At 49.2% G+C, this 21760-nt stretch overlaps 2 protein-coding genes and 1 non-coding gene across 3 annotated transcripts; all 3 read right to left on the bottom strand.

Moving 5' to 3' along the window:
• Nucleotides 1–2204: 2204 nt before the first annotated feature.
• On the bottom strand, nt 2205–3080 carry SPRN (shadow of prion protein). Its single transcript, XM_049790567.1, has one exon. The coding sequence runs from the start codon at nt 2994–2996 to the stop codon at nt 2556–2558; it is 441 nt and encodes a 146-aa protein (XP_049646524.1). The 5' UTR covers nt 2997–3080; the 3' UTR covers nt 2205–2555.
• Nucleotides 3081–9893: 6813 nt separating this feature from the next.
• Nucleotides 9894–10811, bottom strand: LOC126033491 (olfactory receptor 226-like). Its single transcript, XM_049790460.1, has one exon. It carries the CDS (start codon nt 10809–10811, stop codon nt 9894–9896), a length of 918 nt encoding a protein of 305 aa, XP_049646417.1.
• A 2013-nt stretch (nt 10812–12824) lies between these two features.
• On the bottom strand, nt 12825–13037 carry LOC125995205 (small nucleolar RNA U3). The gene has a single exon (XR_007490770.1). It is a non-coding gene; the product is annotated as a small nucleolar RNA U3 (small nucleolar RNA).
• Between the last annotated feature and the right edge of the window lie 8723 nt (nt 13038–21760).

The raw sequence follows: 21760 nt of genomic DNA on the forward strand, positions 1-21760 counted from the left end.
TTGCCAGGGCCTCACACACTGGTGCCCCAGGTCTCTATGCTGGCTAAGGTCGCTTTGACCTTCATAGCTCATTGCGTGTCACCATGCACTGGTAAGGGGCCACAGAGGGATGAGCCTAGATATGAGTATCAGGGACAGGCCTTGCCCTAAGCAGGAGACATACCCAAGTGCAAAGTCTCCAAAGAAACCATTTCAGGGGGTTGGAGAGATAGCATGGAGATAAGGTGTTTGCCTTGCATGCAGAAAGACGGTGGTTTGAACCCGGCATCCCATATGGTCCCCCGATCCTGCCAGGAGTGATTTCTGAGTGTAGAGCCAGGAGGAACCCCTGAGCGCTGCCGGGTGTGACCCCCCCCCCCAAAAAAAAAAGAAACCATTTCAGAAGGCAGTACAATCTGTAAATTTTTTTTTCAATCCGGCAGCGCTCAGGGGTTACTCCTGTCTCTATGCTCAGAAATCGTTCCTGGCAGGCTTGGGGGACCATATGGGATGCCGGGATTTGAACCACCATCCTTCTGCATGCAGGGCAAATGCCCTACTTCCACACTATCTCTCTGGCCCTGTAACTTGGTTTTAACCAGAAATATCCACAAGTGTACTGACTGGTATATGATTGTAGCACCGTAGCCCCTCACATGCACACTGCAGGCCCTTCACACACACACACACACACACACACACACACACACACACACACACACACACGCATGCACACTGCAGGTCCTCACTGCACATGGACACTCGGCTCAGCTGGTTGCCAGCAAAACGTTTATTTCACAACACCAGTAAAACGTGCACAATCATGAATACAAGGTGCCAGTAGCTGGTGGAGCTGCTATCCTGATAGTGTGGGAACTGGGCAGGCTTGCTGGCATGATAACTGGGGGCCCTAGGCCTTGCTTCATCTGGCCCAATTGGCAGGGTCACAGACTCCCAGTGACCTGTGGCTATCTTGAGGGGCTTGGACATGAGGGAGAGGCCTTTGGGTGCTGTTGACTCCCCAGGACCCCTACCCTCACTCAGGAACTCCTGTGGCGGCTTATCCAACGTCATTGTTCTGTGCCACTGGGATCAGACTTGGAAAGTAGTTCTGGACTGGACTGTGCCATTGGGTCTTGTGTGTCCCCGCTGGGGACCTGAGTGCAGCCCCACTGGGCTGTGTGTGTCATGTTGTGAGGGTGCCCCCTGCTATAGTCTGGTCCTTTTGCAGCTCTAGACTGGCATGGGGTGGGAGGAGGCCAAGACCCTGTCCAGGAGGAGCGTTGACTCCTGGGAGATCCTCCATCTTTTTTTTGTTTTTTTTTTGTTTTTTCGGGCCACACCCGTTTGATGCTCAGGGTTACTCCTGGCTAAGCACTCAGAAATCGCCCCTGGCTTGGGGGAACCATATGGGACGCCGAGGGATCGAACCTCGGTCCTTCCTTGGCTAGCGCTTGCAAGGCAGACACCTTACCTCTAGCGCCACCTCACCGGCCCCGATCCTCCATCTTCTGCCTTGAGTGAGGACAGGGTGCCCATGTCCCTGAGCGGCCTTTGGTGGCGTGAACCGTAGAATAAGGACGGGGAGTGAATAGGGTCTGGCAGTGTAAATCAGAGGTTGTAGGGAGGGGCATCCTGCCTAGCACCCCTGTGTGGACAATGCTGGTTCCTGGTCCCATGGCTAGTTTGAGGACCCTTCCCCCTAAGCTGACCAGGGGCTACTGGGGGTAGGCTCTACAGAGCACCAGAGGGCAGCAGGAGTTGTGGGAGGAACTGGGTCCAGAAAAGCCTGGCCTGGGGTTACTGGCGGATGTGGTAAGGGACAGACCCCAGAGCTGAGCCCAGAGCGAGAGGCCGAGGACAGACTCTGAGCCCTTAACCATCCTTCGTGTGGGGCTGCAGGGACCTTCTGGCTTTCGCTTCTTGGATGCCGAGCTGGTGCTAGAAGCACTCAGCCTGCTGCCCGCGTTGGCCCTGCTCTCAGTCCCGCTTGGCCTTGAAGGGTCTGATCTAAGCCTTGTACAAAGCCTGAGCCACTGAGGGGGCAGGCCCAGGGAGGTGCCGCAGCACCATGAGAACACGAGCAGCCACAGCTGGGCAGCTGGGGCGCTCAGCTAGCTGGTGGCCACCTTCCCTGAGGAATATGTGCCAAGGGCTGGGAAGGCCTGAAGGAAACCACGCGCGGCTTCTCTGTGCCTGCAGAGGTCCGAGAAGTGTGAGGGCTCCAGGGTGTTACCAGCCGAGGACGAGGCCAGTGCCAGTTTCTGCCACTGCTATGGTCTCTGGGCCCGAACCACACGGGCAGCTTTTCTGTCTCGTCAGCCGGCCGTGTGTCGCCCCTCCACAGCGAACCCATGCGCGTGGGCAGGCCTTATGCCCAGCTCGGTCTCCGTGCCTGCCCCAGGCTCAGCTCTGCCCACCCTTGGCGCTTCCTCCGGGCGGCAGCAGGGACAGTTCCAGGGTGCTGAACCGGCGCTCCAGAGACACCTGCTCTTTGGGGAAGGCTCGCGTCCGGGGTGGGCGGCCGTTCGTCGGCTGTGGCCAGCGGACCGCCTGCTCGGGCCCAGCCGGCGGGGCTAAAGGCCTCGGAGGCCGCGGGCAACGAGCGCACTGCCCAGCAGCAGGCCGAGGCTGGGGCCGGCGGCGGGTCCGGAGGCCGAGATCAGCACCAGGTAGCTGTACACGGTCCGGTTCCAGCCGGCGCCCGCGTCCTCGTCGTCGTGCAGGGCGGGCTGGCCCGGGCCCGGGGCGCGCCGCCAGGCCCCTCCCGCCGCCAGCCCGGCCGCCGCCGCCGCCCCGGCCCCCGCCGCCGCCCCGGCCGCGGCCAAGCGAGCCGAGGAGCCGGAGAAGCGGGGCGCAGGGCGCACCCGCACCCGCGAGGCCCCGCGCGCGCCTCCCCGGAGCCCGCCGCGCGCGCTGCCCCGCGCCCCTCCACGGCCGCCCTTGGCCGCGCCGTAGTCGCAGAGGGAGGCAGCGACCAGCAGGAGAGCCCAGCACGCGGCCGCCGTCCGGGTCATCGTCGGGACCTGCGGGCAGCGCGAGGGTCTCAGCGGGGGCCGGGGCAGGGAGGGCGCAGGGCGGGGACCACATGGCCGGAGGGGTCGGGGTGGACCGTGCCTGCGGTCCACGCCCTGTCTCCGGGAAGAGAAGGGTCTCGGAGCAGGACCGGGCGCGGCTGCTCTGGGAAGCCCGGCCCAGGTCTCCCCCGGGCGCCGGAGGGTCGTGCGGGAGGGTGTCCAGCAGCTCGGGCTGGAGCGCACGGGGCGCCGGGGACAGGCAGGCTCGGGGTCCAGCCGCGATCAGCCCATCTGCGCTACCCACCAGGCCGGGCCCTGCAGTCCATCCCACCCCGGCCCAGGCCCGCATCCCAGGCCAGCGCGCCGCGGCCTTACCCGCTGCTTCGGGCCTCGATGGAGCCGCTGGCCGCGGAGTCCGCTGCAGCGCGCAGCCGAGCGCCTGCGCCAGCCCCGAGCTGCCGCACAGATCATCCGCCCTAAAATGGGGGCGGAGCTCGGCCCCCCACCGGAGGAGGTGCCCCCCCTTACTTACCAGCTGCTCTGGGAGCACAGGCCGCCCCCCCCCCCCCCAGAGCCCACACTCAGGCGCACGCACCGCTGGGCACAAGGACCCCAGATCGGCATCACCGGCCCAGCCTACGCAGGTATGGCCAGGCCCGCAGGTCGTTCTGAGCCTCGGGGATAGAGGGGGCTGTGGACTGGCTGACTCGTGCTGACTGCCCTGAGTCCGCTGGGCCACTGGTTGAGGTGGTGGCCGTGCCTGGGAGGTCTGATCTCCCTGATGGATCCCCGAGGACTGGGGTGTCACTAGCCTTGCTGGCCTTAAAGCCGAGAGTCCAGCTTGTCTCCTGAGCATTCTGTCTCAGATCTGGCGCGTTAAAAAGCAATTTTCTTGGGGCCAGAGAGATAGCACGGAGGTAGGAAGTTTGCCTTGCATGTAGAAAGACGGTGGTTCGAATCCCGGTTTCCCATATGATTCCCCCAAGCCTGCCAGGAGTAACATCTGAGCGCTGCCGGGTGTGACCCAAAAACCAAAACAAAAACAAAAAAACAACTTCCTGGGACTCAAGTAGGGAATGTTCTTTCCATTTTGGGTGGCTCTGCTTGGGAAGCCAAAGTGACTTGGAAGCTTCCTCCAGGGCCTGCAGGGAACGTGACCTATCCTGGGTCAGTAGGGCCAGCTCCATGAACTCTGGATGGGCAGTGATGGAGACTGGGCAGGCCTAGCCCTAGAAGGCCGTGCATGCTCTGGTTCAATCTCCGCCTGTACCTAGTTCCGTACTTCATGGAATACAGGATCTTCTGGGGGGAGCCAGAGGTGGTGTGGTCAGTACTCTGGAGGATGGTCCCTTCTTGTTTATGCCCCCACGAGGTTCAGCCATGTGGTGACATCAAGCATGCCAGGGCACACAGGGCAGAGACTAAGGACTCGAGAGTAAACAGGAGAAATGAATGGTCAGCTGAGATAGTATCTGGAAAATGGGAGATGAAAGATGATGGATCTCTGTAAAATCACTCTACACGCTGTATTTCCAATCCCTGGTGAACAAGTCTGAATCAGGGTCGCACTGAAATAATCCAAACCAGGCTGAGGGTGAAATATGTTTAGTCTGGCAGTCTTCTACCTCATACGGACAGACAATTGCCTGCCAAAATGGTCATTTTCATTGAGTACAGAGATCATCCCCCAGGTGGGGGAGTAAAGACAGAATAAAGATAGATATCTCAGGCTACACTGAGCCAGGCTTGCCCAGGTTTAAGACAATCTATATTTTGGGGTAAAGCCAAATTGTAAACAAACAGATACAAAGGAACCAGTGATGATCCTTTTGGGTAAAATAAAGTGTAATCTAATAGATGTGTGTCTTCTATTTTGCCAGTGTGCAGATGGGGCCCGAAAGAGGTTCTTTGAACACTTCAGAGTAGACAGGAAGAACACAAAAACAATTATTTTGTTTGTTTGCTTGTTTTTAGGTCACACCCAGGAGCACTCAGGAGTTACTCCTGGCTCTACACTCAGAAATTGCTCCTGGCAGGCTTGGGGGACCATATGGGATGCCGGGATTTGAATCACTGTATTTCTGCATGCAAGGCAAATGCCTTACCTCCATGCTATCTCTCTGGCCCCAAGAAAACGGTGTTTATGCTTGTATGCCAGCATGAAAATTTTGTTTAAAAAATTTTTTTTAGGGGCCGGGTGGTGGTGCTAGAGGTAAGGTGCCTGCCTTGCCTGCGTTAGCCTTGGATGGACCTCGGTTTGATCCCCTGGCTCCCCATATGGTCTCCCAAGCCAGGAGCAACTTCTGAGCGCATAACCAGGAGTATCCCTTGAGTGTTACCGGATGTGGCCCTCCCCCCCCCAAAAAAAAAAACAAAAAAAAATTTTTTTTTAGGGCTGGAGCAATAGCACAGCTGGGAAGGTGTTTGCTTTGCACGTGGCTGATCCAGGTTTAATCCCTGGCATCCCATTAGGGTCCCCTGAGCCTGCCAGGAGTGATTTCCTGGCATATACAGAATGTTTATTTATTCCTGGCATATATAGAATGTTTATTTTGTATTCTGCCCTTTCCCACACCCATACAAAGCTCTTTTTTACTCCTTAATTCTCTAACCCCCTCTCAAACATCACTAACCTACATTACTCTTTTTTTTTTTTTTTTTTTTTTTGGTTTTTGGGTCACACCTGGCAGTGCTCAGGGCTCAGAAATCGCTCCTGGCAGGCACGGGGGACCATATGGGACGCCGGGATTCGAACCGATAACCTCCTGCATGAAAGGCAAATGCCTTACCTCCATGCTATCTCTCCGGCCCCTACATTACTCTTTTTAACTTCAGTAGTGTACAATCCTAATCACAGTCCAAAGATGTGCATTGTGTGTGACAACCCCAAATTGTTTCAAGATACATAAAATGGACACGTATTTCTTTAGAATATTTTGTGGTTTTTTTTTGGACAGCTATAATTCTTACTAAATTTTTTCTTATACAGTGATGATTTTAATCACTTTTTATCTTCTCTTTTTGAGCTGTTTAATAAGGAATTTTGGTGGAAATCACCACCAAAGATCACTTTTTATCTTCTCTTTTTGAGCTGTTTAATAAGGAATTTTGGTGGAAGAGTCCCCCAGTTTAATGCTTATGATTGAACCATGTCATGGGAATCATTGTAATTGTTCTTATGGCCCCCATATGCGCCAATAACACCACGTGGCATTGCTTCTTATTTGCATAGGCACATTAAAATGGGAAAATACTATACATACAAATAAGATCCTATTTAATAGAGATTGGAACACACAAATCTTGTAGTGCAGAGGGACCTTACACCCTGAACATTGACATAACGACCTGGCACAGACCTCAGAAGAAAGGGCATAATCCATTCTCCCCTGAACCAGGGAAGCCATCCACGAAACATCCAGGCTGGTTTATAACATCACCTGGAAGCAATCCTCTACCACGGAAGACCTACACTGCTCAGACTTTGACCTGCTCAAAAGAGACTTCCCTTGACACTGAGAAGACTTAACAACGACAACGACCTGCTGACAGGACAGGGCTCCCTGCATTGCCCTTTGATTGTGAGGTGAAAGGAGAGGATGCTCCACATCCTGACTTCAATGTGAGATATGCAGATTCCAGGATCTTTAATACAGAAACATGATACCAACAACAGAGACTGTGTGAAAAATAAAAGTGTGTTGGCACTACAGACAATGTATTGGATTGGACGATCTAGCTTGCCTGAAGCCTAGACTTGGTCTTATGCCAGGAAACTTTAGGGGTCGGGTCTCTTTGTACTTAGGCCAGGGTTATTTCTTTCCATGTCCCTCATATTTTGGTGGGCCTATGCAAACAACAATTGCCACTCTAGCGCCATTTTTACTGTGCTCCTTTGACTCTAATCTTTAAAAAGAACTCACTTAAAATTTGAGGTTAACGTAAGCTAATATGCATGTATATGGAAATGTAAGAAAATACTATGCCTGTAATGTTTAAGGAGTTACGTAAGTTTTATGGCTTTAGATTGCTTTGTGTACTGTTAAGAAATATTATAATGTGTTACAATCTGGGGACTTGAGGGACAAAGTAATTGTACATGGATTCTGTCTTATTTATCTTAATGTTCTTTGGCTGAAATTTCAAAGTTAAGATATCAGCAAGGGAACTTCTGAGAATTATGTTATGGGTGATTGTCCTTCCACTGTAACTTTACCTTGTCCTCTTTCTTTGTACCTTTGTTTTCATAATTAAAAAAAAAATTTGGACCATGCTGGACAGTGTTCAGGGTCATTGTCTCTGCAATTGCATGAGCTTTGCACACTCCTGGAGGACTCTGCATTTTACTAGCTACATAGTTTATGTTTGGTTTGGTGAGACTGAAGCTGTGTAAAACCTTGAACCGGTATATTCATAAGTTAGAGATGATCATCTTTGTCAAAGCATTTTGTAAAAATTAACATTCACTTGTGGAGAAAATGCCAAGATAACTAGTCACAGAAGTGAACATTTTCTTTGCTAAGACTACTTCAGAAGAGATTGTTTGGATGGAAACCCTTTGAAGGGTACTGAATACAGCAGTAGAGTCTCTTGTGAGAACATGAGAACACAGCACTGGACAGACAGCAGCTCTGACAACTGCCCCCACTCTCTCCTCCTGGCGGACAGCACAGTGGACTTTTAGCTACACCTGAGTAAGCAGAACCAGAGGGTCTGGCAGAGCCAACAAAATCTACAGGTGCTCTGGAGGTGCTTAGGAAAGCCTTTGTTTCCTCTAAAGAGAAGGCCTGTTCATCTCCTTCCCCCTTTCATGCCTGGACTGAGATTTGGTGCACGTGAGGAAGGAAGGAAGGAAGGAAGGAAGGAAGGAAGGAAGGAAGGAAGGAAGGAAGGAAGGAAGGAAGGAAAGAAGGAAGGGAGGGAGGGAGGGAGTGATATAAGGAAAACGGGAAGGAAGGAGAGAAGAAAGGGAAAGAAGGAAGAGAAGGAAGAAAGGGAGCGAGGAAGGAAGGAAAGTAGGAAGGAAGGGTGGAAGGAATGACAGTGTTAAGTATATGGAGGCTTTCATAATATTTCTCTTCAATATTTGCTTCTCTACCTGCTTTCCCACCTACGACCTCCAGGTGGGGGTGTTGTTCAGATCCAAATAAATAGGTGATGAGCTGGGAAGTCAAGGTCCTTTCAGCAGTTGGCTGTCGGGCTCTTGGTCTGTGGAGCTGCTGGCAGGCTGACAAAGGATTCTGCGGCCTACTTTCTCGCCTTTTTTACCTTCCAGTCTGTGTGGATTATTTGCTGTGGATAGATATTACTAGGATTGCTTCCCTGCCCTGGGGTACAGGGGAAATGGGAATCGCTTTCCCGTTCTGGGAGCTCTTTGGGGATCAAGCCTCAACCAATCTAGGAGAAAACGTGATGCTTCAAGACAAAAGGAAGAAAGGGAAGAAGGACGAAAGGAAGAAAAGGAAGGGAGAAAGAAGAAAGGAGGGGAGGAGAGAAGGAAGTAAGGAAGTAAGGAAGTAAGTAGGGAAGGAAGGAAGGAAGGAAGGAAAGGGGGAAGGAGGGAAGGAAAACAGGAGAAAAGGAAGAAAGGAAGGAAGGAAGGAGGGAAGGAAGGAAAGAAAGAAGGGAAGAAGGAAGGGAGGGAGGGAGAGAAAGAGGGAGGGAGGATCCTTGCCAGGAGACTGCTTTGTGTGGCTGCAGGCGAGGCAGCTGGACTGGCTGCTTGCTTGAGAGACTTTTGTTTTTTTTTTTTTTTTTTTTTTTTGGGTCACACCCAGCAGTGCTCAGGCAGCTCCTGGCTCTACAGAAATCATTCCTGGCAGGCTCTGGGGACCATATGGGATGCCAGGATTCGAACCACCGTCCTTCTGCATGCAAGGCAAACGCCCTACCTCCATGCTATCTCTCCGGCCTCTTGAGAGACTTTTATTTAGGTATTTTGTATATTTCACACTCACTAAAATATTTCTTTACCAGACAGGGAGTATCTAGAAAATACAAAATAAAATACCATTCTCTATAGCAACCAGCACTGTAAATAACCTCCCATAATGTGAAAGATCCCTATAAATAATGTAAAAAAAATACAAGCATAAAATAGAGCATTTATGAAGGCATGAATCAGGGCACATAGGTCAGCATGAAAAGGTGCTGCTCTCCAAACTCATCCTTGACAACTGCCTCCACTTACTCTGGGGATGAAGTTAAAAGAGAGAGCACAGCGGTGTTTGCCTTGCAAGCAGCCGATCCAGGACTTAAGGTGATTGGTTCGAATCCCGGTGTCCCATATGGTCCCCCGAGCCTGCCAGGAGCTATTTCTGAGCAGACAGCCAGGAGTAACCCCTGAGCAACGTCGGGTGTGGCCCCAAAACCAACCCCCCCAAAACCCCCCCAAAAAACCCAAAAAACAGCAGGAGAGCTTGTATGCTGAAGGAACAAGAAATGGCAGCATGTGTTTCTGCACCCCTGGAGTTTTAACTAAAACAACCTAAAACTACCTTTCTCGTTTTGAGGCGAGATGGCAATGTGTGTGGTCCATCGGCCACCTCAAAGTTGTTCAACCAGCTGAAGTTGGGTCTGCTCAGGGTTCTGCAACTTGATGGGAAGGGGACCAGCCGGTGGGCTCAGGGGTAGGAGCACAGGACTTGGGAAGCCCAGGACATAGGCAGGCCCCAGGTGGGAAGGAGAGACAATGGCAAGCCCCCCTCTGTGAGCCTGGGTGGTCTTTCCTAAGTGGGGCCCTGCTGCCTATGGACTCGTGCCCTTGTGCACCTTGTGTGTTCAGATGCCCTTTCACCACTTGGCAGGTTCTTTTTGGAAGTTGGCCTGGCTACATGGAGGTGGTGGCATGTGAAGGAAGCCTCCCCCTGGCCCAACATGTTGTCATGAGGTGTGGGGTCACCGGAGGAGTTTCTCCAGGGCCCCCCTGATGTCTCGGTTCCTCAAGCAGTAGATGATGGGGTTGAGCAATGGGGTCACAACCGAGTAGATCACAGACACAAACTTGTTGAGGTCAAAGGAACTGATGGCACGCGGGCGGGCGTACATGAAGATGGTGGCGGTATAGAAGATAGCCACCACGGCCAGGTGGGAGGCGCAGGTGGAGAAGGCCTTCTGGCGGCCAGTGCTCCCTGGGACCCTGAGCACTGTGGCCAGGATGTGCATGTAAGAGACTATGGTCACCAGCAATGAGGTTGCCAGCACAGCCAGAGCTACCGCGAAGTCCAGCAGCTCGATGGTGGTGGTGTCGGAGCAGGACAGCTGCAGCAGAGGGGAGATGTCACAGAAGAAGTGGTTGAGGGTGTTGGGACCGCAGAAGCTGAGGCGAGAGATGAGCATAACAGACACAAAGGAAGCCAGGAAGCCGCCCAGCCAGACACAGAGTGCCAGCTGTAGGCACAGCTTGGAATCCATGATGGCTGGGTAGTGCAGCGGGCGGCAGATGGCCAGGTACCTATCACAGGCCATAGTGGACAGGAGGAAGCACTCGGAGGAGCACAGTGAGATGAACAGGAAGAGTTGGGTGAGGCAGCCTGAGAAGGATATGGTTTTGTCCAATGTCAGGAGGCTTGCCAGCAACTTGGGTACAGTGACAGTGGTGTAGAGAATCTCCAGGACAGACAGGTTGGCCAGGAAGAAGTACATGGGTGTGTGCAGTTGTTGGCTGGTGTACACCGTCACCACCACCAGCAGGTTCTCCAGGACAGTGCCCACATAAATGGTGAGGAACAAGCCAAAGAGCAGTCCCCGAAGGTGGTCCAGCTCTGGGAAGCCCAGCAGGATGAATTCGGTCACTACCTGCTTCGTGCTGTTCATGGCCCTCCCTGTAGGGCAGCAGGGGCAGAGAACAGGGTGGTGTGTGATAGGTGCCCTGGACCCGGCTGCGCTTCCCTGCTCCTAGGTACTCTCGGTATTTCCATAGTCCCTTTCATTAAGTTCCATACTTCCCAATACTTCCATACTCAATACCCCACACTCCCAAATACCCCAATATTTCAAACTCATACTGTAAAGGAAAATTTTCCCCTGAGTTTCTTGACTGCCCTGATCACCTACCCCCCTTCACAATTGTGGGAACTTGTAGACCCAGTTACAGTTCAACTTTCTTTCTGTTCTGACATGGTTCTAACCTGGTCATGTTAACCCTGTAAGCTTGCACCTGCACCTTGCAAAAATGTGATTGAGCAAATGCCAGATATCATGTACTTCCTAAAGCAAATCAATCTACTGTAACTTTCTATTGTTCAAAATGCTATATACAGCTTGTAAGCTCATGGCTCCGGGCTGGCAGTTTCTGGCTTATGCTGGATTCTAGCACAGCCCCTGCATATGCTTGTAAGAAAATAAACCCCCTGCTTTTGCATGAGACTGTGGTCTTGGTGTCTTTGAATGGCGCATCATTCTCCTGGATTTAACAATACCCCAAAGACTCTCAGAATTCCCTCACACTCCCTTATACTTTCTTCCTCCCCATATTCCCTTCTACTCCTCACTCCCACATACTCCTGCCTGCATAGTCTTCCCCTCTTGTCCCCACTCCAGCACTGGCAGACAGTTTCGGAGCGAGAACAAAGCAGAGGGGGTTGCCGAGAGGAGAGGGCTTGGAAGTTGGCACCATAGTGTCCTCTTCCTGCCTGGAGTTCTTCAGAGGTGGGGGGCCACTAAAGGTGAAGAGAAACCCCCTTCTCATCAGCATGGGGCATCCCACCCTCACTTGTTCCTTCTAGGACTTTCTTCCCTCACTGCAGGGCTATGCTGATACTGCTCCTGGCTCACCTGGAGAACTAGGGATCTTGAGGGGAGAGCATGTGGATCCGTGAAGGCTCAGGGTCTCAGGACCATTACAGGAGGTTCTTGGGAGTGCAGGGCACAGGGCTGAATGAGGACCCTCAGTGGTTGGGCCCAGCTTGGCCCAGACCCAGGGACATATGACTGACCCCCACTGCAGGTGCTGTCCTGGTGGCCTTGCACAGACACAGGCTGCAAAATAGGATCTGGAGCTGTGGGTCTGGGCAGGAGCTTTCATGGACTCACACCCTCCTCTGCCTGAAGCTGCAGCTTCATTGTAGATTGCACCGCAGGAGTCAGGCTGGGGTGTTCCCTAGGGTGCTGGCTGCCTCCCAGGCTGCCCTCCCAACAGCAACAGCACCCCACCTGGGGCCCTTCCCCTGAGGTTGGGGCACAGATGCTGCCAGGCTGCACAGGGCCGTTCCCTCTGGTTTACCTAGAATGGGGCGGCCTCCAACTCTGACAAAGCCTGGAGGAGCTTCTGTCCTGGGATCTGCCTCTGGGACCCAGCTATGCAGAGGACTCTGTGGCTAAGGCTGTCCTCGGGCCCTGGGCCCCAGGCCCTTGCCTCTGTGCCTGGCTTCAGGGGCTGCTCTGGGCTATAGGAATCAGGTTCCACTTGACCTGCTACATCCTTCCCAGGGGTAGCTCACCAGGATCTCCTGGGATGTCCCTGACAGCATGTCCACTGCTGGGAGGTGCCCACCCCTGAGCTCTGAGCCGATTCTTCATCACCAGGATGCCAACTCCTTTACTAGAATATCCTGTGTGCCCTCCTGGGTGCTTACGCCCCCAGTGCTCAATTTCACCCTCAGAGATTGATGCTGCCTCTGAAATGCCAAGACACTGTGGAGTGCGAAGTTCCTCTTCTCACCTCAGCTTTTGGGTGCTTGTGGGAAATTGGTCCTATTCTTGGAGACTAGCTATGTGGTACCTTTGAGACTGATTCAACTTCCAAGTCTTTCAGGATTTCCTGTCACTGATCTCTGTTTTGGTTTTTCCTGTGATCAGAGACACCCATGATTCCTTTTTTTTTTTTTAACCTCTCAGAGTGCATCCTCTCCCTCTGCCCTTCCAAAAGAAGAGAAGAATGATCATCAATGGCCAAAGGCAGTCGCAGAAGCAATACCTAGAGTTGGCTTCACACTCAGGAGAGGATGTTCTGGCTCCTCCTCGTGGCTTCGGGTGCTCTACATGATCAGAGAAACTTCTCTAATCACATACTATGGAAATGATCCTTGAAAGTATAGTCTTCACCCATGATTCTTGATGTTCTGAGGCCTGATCCGGGCAAGGCAGGGCCTTTGTCTGCTGGGTCGATCCTGTGGAGGATCTGGTGGGTCTTCAGTGGACCAGGTTGCCTGTTGGAGCAGGATGCCTCTGCCTCTCCTGAGGTGCACTCAGGGCTCGAACCAGGCATTTCTAGGGCTTTCTTACGGTTGAAAGGTTAGGATTGTTTTGACCTCCTGAGTAGTCCATCTCCATATAGTTATGAAGCTATATTTGTTGCTCTGAAATAATGTTTTCTTTGACACGAATTAATATCAGTTTTCTTTGGTTGTGTGTTTTATATATAGTGGAATTATGTATATCTTTTACAATTATGTATATCTTTTAAAGTTTTTTACTTTAAAATTACTTACATCTTTCTGTTTATGTTTTTTGGAAGAACATAATGCTGAATCTTGCATTTGCTTCCAACTTGACAATCTCTGCCTTTTATTTAAATAATTTATATTTTAAATATATATATATATATATATATATATATATATATATATATATTTGGTTTTTTTGGGGGGCACATCAGTTTGATGCTCAGAAGTTACTCTTGGCTAAGCACTCAGAAATTGCCCCTGGCTTGGGGGGACCATATGGGACGCTGGGGGATCGAACCGCAGGCCTTCCTTGGCTAGCACTTGCAAGGCAGACACCTTACCTCTAGTGCCACCTCACCAGCCCCTAAATATATTTTTATTTTAATGTCATTATGAGTATGGTTAGGTTGAAATACTACTTGTGTTTGTTAATGTTAATCCAGCCCTGTGCCCCTTACAAGTCTTTCAAGACAAGTCTTTTCAAGACAGCTTTCTCTGTCTCTGGGATTATAGTGTATGGTCTTGGCTTGCTCATTTCCTTTAATTTTCTTTAACTCTTTGTTTTCCTTCTTTCATAGTTTTTTTTTTGTTTTTGTTTTTGTTTTTGGGCCACACCAGGCGTTGCTCAGGGGTTACTCCTGGCTGTCTGCTCAGAAATAGCTCCTGGCAGGCATGGGGACCATATGGGACACCGGGATTTGAACCAACCACCTTTGGTCCTGGATTGGCTGCTTGCAAGGCAAAGGCCGCTGTGCTATCTCTCTGGGCCCTCTTTCATAGGTTTTTAAAGGTTAGCATGTACTCTACTTAGTGCACCGACTTTCACCAATATGAATTCTCCAACCTCTAGATTTCTTTCCTGGTCTCTGAACTATTATTATGCATTTTATTTTCATATGCTCTAAACCTGCAATACTCTTAGAATCTGAGTTTATGCACACCATTGTCTTTTAATATATAATATGGATATGTATGTTTATCATTCACATCTGATTTTCCATGCAGATCTTTATTCCACTGGGCATGGTCTTCCTTTCCTATTCCATCAAGTACATCTCCTAGTAATGCATTCTTCAAGTTCTGTGTTATATGAAAAAGGCTTTAGTTTTACAGTTCTTTAAGATTCTAATTTGGCTTTTCTTTTAATATTTGAAAGATGTTGCCTCATATAGTAATGCAAATAAAATGGTGCTGGTACAAAAATAGACATGGACCAGTGAATTAGAAGATAATCCAGGGGGCCTGGAGAGATAGTACAGTGGCGTTTGCCTTGCAAGCAGCCGATCCAGAACAAAGGTGGTTGGTTCGAATCCCGGTGTCCCATATGGTCCCCCGTGTCTGCCAGGAGCTATTTCTGAGCAGACAGCCAGGAGTAGCCCCTGAGCAACGCCGGGTGTGGCCCAAAAACCAAAAAAAAAAAAAGATAATCCAGAAACAAACCCACACATATACAGTCACTAACATTCGACAAGGAGCCAAGAACACATGAGTGGGGAAAAAAAACTTTCTCTTTAGCAAATGGTGCTGAGAAAATTGGACAACATGCAGAACAATAAATTTAGATTCCTGTGTCTTACCACTCACAAAAGTGAACTCAAAATGGTTTAAACTTAGTTGTGATCTGAGGCCATAAACCCTCAGAACCGAGGGAACAAGCTCCCACCATCCATGATTTGGGTGGTGACACTTTTTTTTTTTTTTGTCACACCTGGCAGTGCTCAGGAGTTATTCCTGGCTCTATGCTCAGAAATCACTCCTGGCAGGCTCGGTGGACCATATGGGATGCCGGGATTCGAACCACTGTCCTTTTGCATGCAAGGCAAATGCCCTACCTCCATGCTATCTCTTTGGCCCTGGGTGGTGACACTTCTGATCTCACATCACAAATGACCTTGTGCATGACAGAAGGAACAAAGATAGGCCAACAGCCTGTGGGAGGAGAGAAAAGTGTTTGTAGACCACAATGGCAGTGAACATACAAAACAGGCAAAAAACTTGTTCAACTCAGCCAAAGGACAGCAACTGGACTAAAAAAATGAGGGTAGAGGGACCAAATAGTACTTTCCCAAGGAAATGTCTACAAATTCAACAGTTTGAGGAGAGATGGAGAGCATCACTAATCATCAGGGTCACACAAATCCAGACCATGGAGGCTATGCCCCACACATGCTAGTGTCAAAACGCCCGAAGAGATGGGCTGGAACAATAGCACAGTGATAGGACATCTGTCTTGCTCATGGCAGACTCAGGTTCAATCTTCATTCCTCCATGTGGTGTTCCACGTCCCACGAGCAGTGACCCCTGAGTCAGAGCCAGGAGTAAGCCCTGAGCACCACTGGGCATGGCCCAAGAACAACAACAAAACCCCAGAAAAGGTAAATGGGGGTGTGTGAGTGCAGGAGACGGGACCCTTCTTGCTGTTGGGGTGTGGACATGGTGTGTCTCTCTGGAAAACAGCACAGAAGTTCCTCAAAAGCTAAAAATAGAACCACCATATGACTCAGCAGCTGTTGCATTAACTGGGTCCTATTCAGTATATGCTTGTTACTCATTGGTTGGAAACACCTTTGGATGAAGCACCTTTTGGATTTGCGCCTTAGACCACTCGGTCTCCACCCCAAGGTTTGGTCTGGTTCTTTCTAATAAAGACCCTGGGTCTCAGGAAAAAGGCTCTTGCATTTCTGATTTTCCACCACTGAGCTTCTTAGGAATGGAAGACTTGTGTGTTGGAGTTCCTGAACCTGTTTTATTCCCTTAATTGTGTGTGGATTGTTTCCACCATTGGTGTTTGCTTCCAGACCTGAGTTCCCCAATGTCCTGGACTTGAAGAATGAGGCTTCCACTTCAAGCAGCCCTTGAATATTCATCCCAATGAAGTAAAAATAGCTTGATAAGTACTTGCACCCACTCTTTCATGTGCATTTCTCATGCTAACTGAGAATGGGGAGTCCATCTGTGATGAATGGTTGATGGGGTCTAGGCTGCAGGCTCTGAAGTTGTGGGAACAAACAAAAGTCATAGGGGGGCTGGAGAGATAGCATGGAGGTAGGGCATTTGCCTTGCATGCAGAAAGACAGTGGTTCAAATCTCAACATCCCATATGGTCCTCTGAGCTTGCCAGGAGTGATTTCTGAGCATAGAGCCTGGAGTAACCCCTGAGCACTGCCGGGTATGACGCCAAAACCAAACCAAACAAACAAAAAGCCTTTTAATGTCCTTTTCATGTCATTATTGGTTCCAGCATAGAGGAACCATGAGGACATTAGGCCAAGTGAGATAACTGAGAAGGAGACAGACTGTGTAATGCCTTACCTGCAAGTTCCTTTTTTTTTTTTTTTCCATGCAAGTTCTTTGTTTTTGTTTTTGGGCCACACCCAGCGGTGCTCAGGGGTTCCTCCTGGCTGTCTGCTCAGAAATAGCTCCTGGCAGGCACAGGGGACCATATGGGACACCGGGATTCGAACCAACCACCTTGGGTCCTGGATTGGCTGCTTGCAAGGCAAACACTGCTGTGCTATTTCTCTGGGCCCTCCATGCAAGTTCTAAAGAGCTGGATTTGCTTCTCCCTTAGGCTTAGAGGGAAGGATTATTTTCTAAGGCTTCCTCTGCCAGGGAACATCACAGACCTTTGATCTAGGTCTTTGCACATGAGCCACACATTGCATCTCTTTAACGAGACTACCCAGCTGTGAGACTGGAAGGAGTTGTCTAGTGTCCTTGTATGTTGCCAAATATCACCTAAGCTCTTAGACCAAGTACACAATTCTTTCAGCCTCATTTATGGTGTCTCCCTGAGAGCTGAGGACATATACTTCATCACTAGAACCAGGAGCTGGGGGACCATGCCAACCAACCTGACTCCTCTCTAGAATTGAAACATTCCAGGATTCATACCCCAAACTGGGCCAGGAGTAGCCACCAAGCATCACCTGTGTGGACCAAAACAAAATAGAAATGCAGATACTAAACTAAGCTGACAAAATGCTTCCTGAGTATGAGGTGCAGATGATCGGCCAGGCCTAGCACATCAAAACATGATGACTCTGGGGACCGGAGAGATAGCATGGAGGTAAGGCGTTTGCCTTTCATGCAGAAGGTCATCAGTTCGAATCCCGGCGTCCCATATGGTCCCCCGTGCCTGCCAGGAGCAATTTCTGAGCATGGAGCCAGGAGTATCCCCTGAGCCATGCCAGGTGTGACCCAAAAACCACAGACACACAAAAAAATTATGACTCTGACAGTTTCCACAGCTGACACGGACACTCCTGGAGCTTGTGTTCTGCTTCTCATCAACACTGAGAGATCCAGGCTTCTAATGGGGAATGGAGACCTCCTCCATTTGTTTCTTGGCCGTATTTGCTGTTGACCCTGTCTCCTCCTTGTTCTACTTAGTATGATATTTTATTTTATTTTTGTCTGCTTGAATTTTTTGGGTTTTGGGCTATATCCAGCAGTACTCAGGGCTTACTGTGGGCTCTACCCTCAGGAATTACTCCTGGCAGTGTTCAGAGGACCAAATGGGGTGTTGGGAATTAAACCCATGATGGCCACATTCAAGGCATACTATCATGCCACACTATCACTTCAGCCCACTTAATTTCATACTTTAAGTAATTTTAGTATTTTTAAATTTAAGAATGTTGTCCTTTACTGCCAATTGTTAAAGTCATTTATATGCTTGTTAAGATCAACCCAATAAAGATTATTTACATACATGGAAAACTAATTCTTCATTCATTGTCTGCTGAACAAAAGCCACTCCCATAAAGTCTGCCGGAATATGTCAGATTGCTGGTTTGTAGCTGTCCTTGGTCATTTTTGTTGTGCTCAGTGAAGCTAGTCATTCCTGCATCATGCCTGTGAACAGTTTCTCATAGCTTTCTGATTGCACCAATAGGTATGGCATCCCTTTTGGATGTCACTTCACAAGCAACCCAAACAATCTGACTACAATCCAACTGTGTGATCAGGGAGGGTTTTTACTAACAAGGGCCTCTGTGATTAGGCTCCCAACTTCTGTCCCTAGACCCTAAACCTTAGTAAAACCTCAGTCATCATTGATCTTCAGTCCAAAAGATGATGTCTCTGATAAGAGGACAGGCAGAGTTGGACCTCCCTATAGGGTTCTTAGGGATGGAAGCAGACCTCCCAGACAAGACTAGGAAGTGCTCAAGCAGAGGACATGATACACCACAGCCAATACTTTATTGTGCAATGGACACTTCATCCCCCTGGAATTAGAAACTGCTCATCTTTAAGATGGCTGGATCCTTGAAAGGCTATTCTGGTTTTGAACCTGGTTATTTTCAGCTGTTTCTCTTAGGCATTGGAGTAGATTTAAGATCAGGCTGACAAATCAATCTATGGATTGATACCATCTCTTGTTTTCATGCTAATCAGCATACTTATGACTTTTGTGTTCTTTGTTTTTAGAAACAAACTGATGTTTTTTTTTTATTTCAAGGAACCAACTTTACTTGGGAAGGATGTCCATCGGAGCGGGATGGAGGCTAAATAGCTTCAGAGACGGAATGGGGTATGGTTTTGCATCCACCAGAGGTAGAGACATTGCAGCTTAGACACAGTCTAGCAATCTTGCAGGAAGCTCACACACATTCATGAGGGAGGGAAGTTAGCGTGCACAATTTACAAACATATAAAGAATATGTATTGCATGTTCAGAAAATGGCTGAGAGACTTCATGGGGTCTATGTATCTTAGTAGGTTTTGATGCCTTCAGCACCATTAGCTGAGGCAAAATTTGCCTGATTCTGCAGAGAATGAAGAATGAGGACTGGCCACCCAAAGGTGATGTCTGAGTCCTTGTCATATTAGCCTAAACTGAACTTCAGTTGGCCAAGCTTGGTTTTATATCCTAACACCCAAAAGATGAGACTTGATTAGGGGCAGATGGATCCTGAGCAGGAACCATATTCTTCCAGCTTTAACATGATGGCTCAGAGATCTGGCTGGTCAAGAGCACTGATCTGGAGCAGGTTCTGATGGGAGGGTGTACTGTCAGAGCTTCTGACAACATTGCCCCTCTCTCCCTCCTAAAACGAAAAAGAAAAAGAAAAAGCTTAGAGGTGTGACAACTTCTCCCTGAAGAAAAAACTTTCATCACATTCTTTTTTTTTTTTTTTTGGGCCACACCCGTTTGATGCTCAGGGGTTACTCCTGGCTATGCACTCAGAAATCGCCCCTGGCTTGGGGGGACCATATGGGACGCCGCTGGATCAAACTGGGTCCGTCCTGTGCTAGCGCTTGCAAGGCAGACACCTTACCTCTAGCGCCACCTTCCCAGCCCTCATCACATTCTTTTGACATTTAAAAATTTATTGAAACCATTGTGATTTACAAAGTTCTTTATATTTGAATTTCAGACATGCAATGTATCAGGGCCAATTCTACCACCAGTACTGACCTCCCAGGTCAATGTTCCCAGGGTACATCCCATGTCACTACCCTCTGTCCCACAGCCTGCCAGCATAATAGGCCCATTTTAAATTTTGATTGTGAAAGTTTGGGTCTCATGCTTTCATTGTTGTTGACTTTAGTTCTGTCCTTTTTTTTTTGTTTGTTTTTTTGGGCCACACCCAGCGGTGCTCAGGGGTTCCTCCTGGCTGTCTGCTCAGAAATAGCTCCTGGCAGGCACGGGGGACCATACGGGACACCGGGATTCGAACCATCCACATTAGGTCCTGGATCGGCTGCTTGCAAGGCAAACGCCACTGTGCTATTTCTCCGGGCCCCTGTCCTTTTTTTTTTTTAACACCACCAATGCACCTGAGACTGCTTAGCCTCTGGTCCCCTTTCTTTTTTATTTGTGTTTCTCCTCCACTCATTTTTTTCCTTCTCTACTTTATACTCTGAGGTCAAGAGTATTCAAGACAACTCCCATTTAAATCATTGCATTTCATCAATCAGTTATTCTAAATATCATATATAAGTGAGATCATTCTGTATTTATCCTTCTTATGGCTTACTTCATTTAATGTAATACCTTCCAGTTCCATCCATGTTGCAGCAAATTGCATGATTGCATTGTTCCTTACAGCTATGTAGTGTTCCATTGTATATATACATAGATGTATGTATGTGACTCCACCCTGGATTTAGGTGTATCTACCTGAGACCCGCCCATTTCTGGGCGGGGTCTTGGAAACCAGATGCTATGTTAACCATACCTGCGAGACCCCGCTCATTTCCTGGGAGGGGTCTTGGAAGGGGTTTGACCAGAGAGAATTAGGGCTTTTGGCCCTTTTGGCCTCTTTGGTCTTTTGCCAGCTTGGAGGTCAAAGGGAAGATGGCTGAAAGGAGTTAAGATGCAGGGCTAGCAAAGAATAGCTGAATGCTTAAAAGGTTATGATATAGGCCACACATGTGGTGGATAGGGTATGAGTAAAGCTGATACTTCCTGAAGCCTGCCTGTGAGTGAGTTCAATACCCGTCGCTCTCCTGGACCCCAGACCCGCCAGTTGATGAGGGATGAAGCCACGTGGCCATGGCCTAAGAATAAAGGCCTCCATCCATCTCCATCCAGTGCCATCGTTAATTATTTAATTCTACATATGTATATATCATAACTTCACTATCCACTCATATTTTGTTAGAAACCTAAGTTGATTCCAATTCTTAGCTATTGTGCTGAGTGCTGCAATGAATAGCAGTGTGCATACATCCTTTTGGATGAACGCTTTTTATTCCCGAGTATAGATACCCAAAAGTGGAATTTCTGGGTCGTATGGCCAATTGGTTCTTCGTTTAATGAGAACCCTTCATACTGTTTTTCTTAGGGGTTGGACCAGGAGGCATTCCCATCAGCAGTGGATGAGAGTTCCTTTCTCATCACATCCCTGACAACACAAATTGTTCCCAGTATTTCTTTTTTTTCCCCAGTATTTCTTATGTGTGCCATCCTCATTCATGTATGATGATATTTCATTTTGTCTTGATTTGGATTTCTCTAATTATAAATGATGATGAGCATTTTTTCACGTGCCTGTTAGTCATTTGTTGGTCTTCCTCAATAAGTTTGCTCATTTCCTCTCCCCATGTTTTTTTTTTTTTTCTTTTTGAGTCACACCTGGCAGCGCTCAGGGGTTACTCCTGGCTCTACGCTCAGAAATTGCTCCTGGCAGGTTTGGGGTACCATATGGGATGCTGGGATTTGAACCACCATATTTCTGCATGCAAGGCAAATGCCTTACCTCCATGCTATCTCTCCGGCCCCAAGAAAACAGTGTTTATGCTTGTATGCCAGCATGAAAATTTTGTTTAAAAATTTTTTTTTAGGGCTGGAGCAATAGCACAGCTGGGAAGGTGTTTGCTTTGCATGTGGCTGATCCAGGTTTAATCTCTGGCATCCCATTAGGGTCT

This window comes from Suncus etruscus, chromosome 17 (genome assembly GCF_024139225.1).
Source record: "Suncus etruscus isolate mSunEtr1 chromosome 17, mSunEtr1.pri.cur, whole genome shotgun sequence".
Lineage (NCBI taxonomy): Eukaryota > Metazoa > Chordata > Mammalia > Eulipotyphla > Soricidae > Suncus > Suncus etruscus.

What these genes read in the sequence shown, in the direction of transcription:
- SPRN (XM_049790567.1), bottom strand. Translation starts at nt 2,996, where the DNA reads ATGACCCGGACGGCGGCCGCGTGCTGGGCTCTCCTGCTGGTCGCTGCC.
- LOC126033491 (XM_049790460.1), bottom strand. Translation starts at nt 10,811, where the DNA reads ATGAACAGCACGAAGCAGGTAGTGACCGAATTCATCCTGCTGGGCTTC.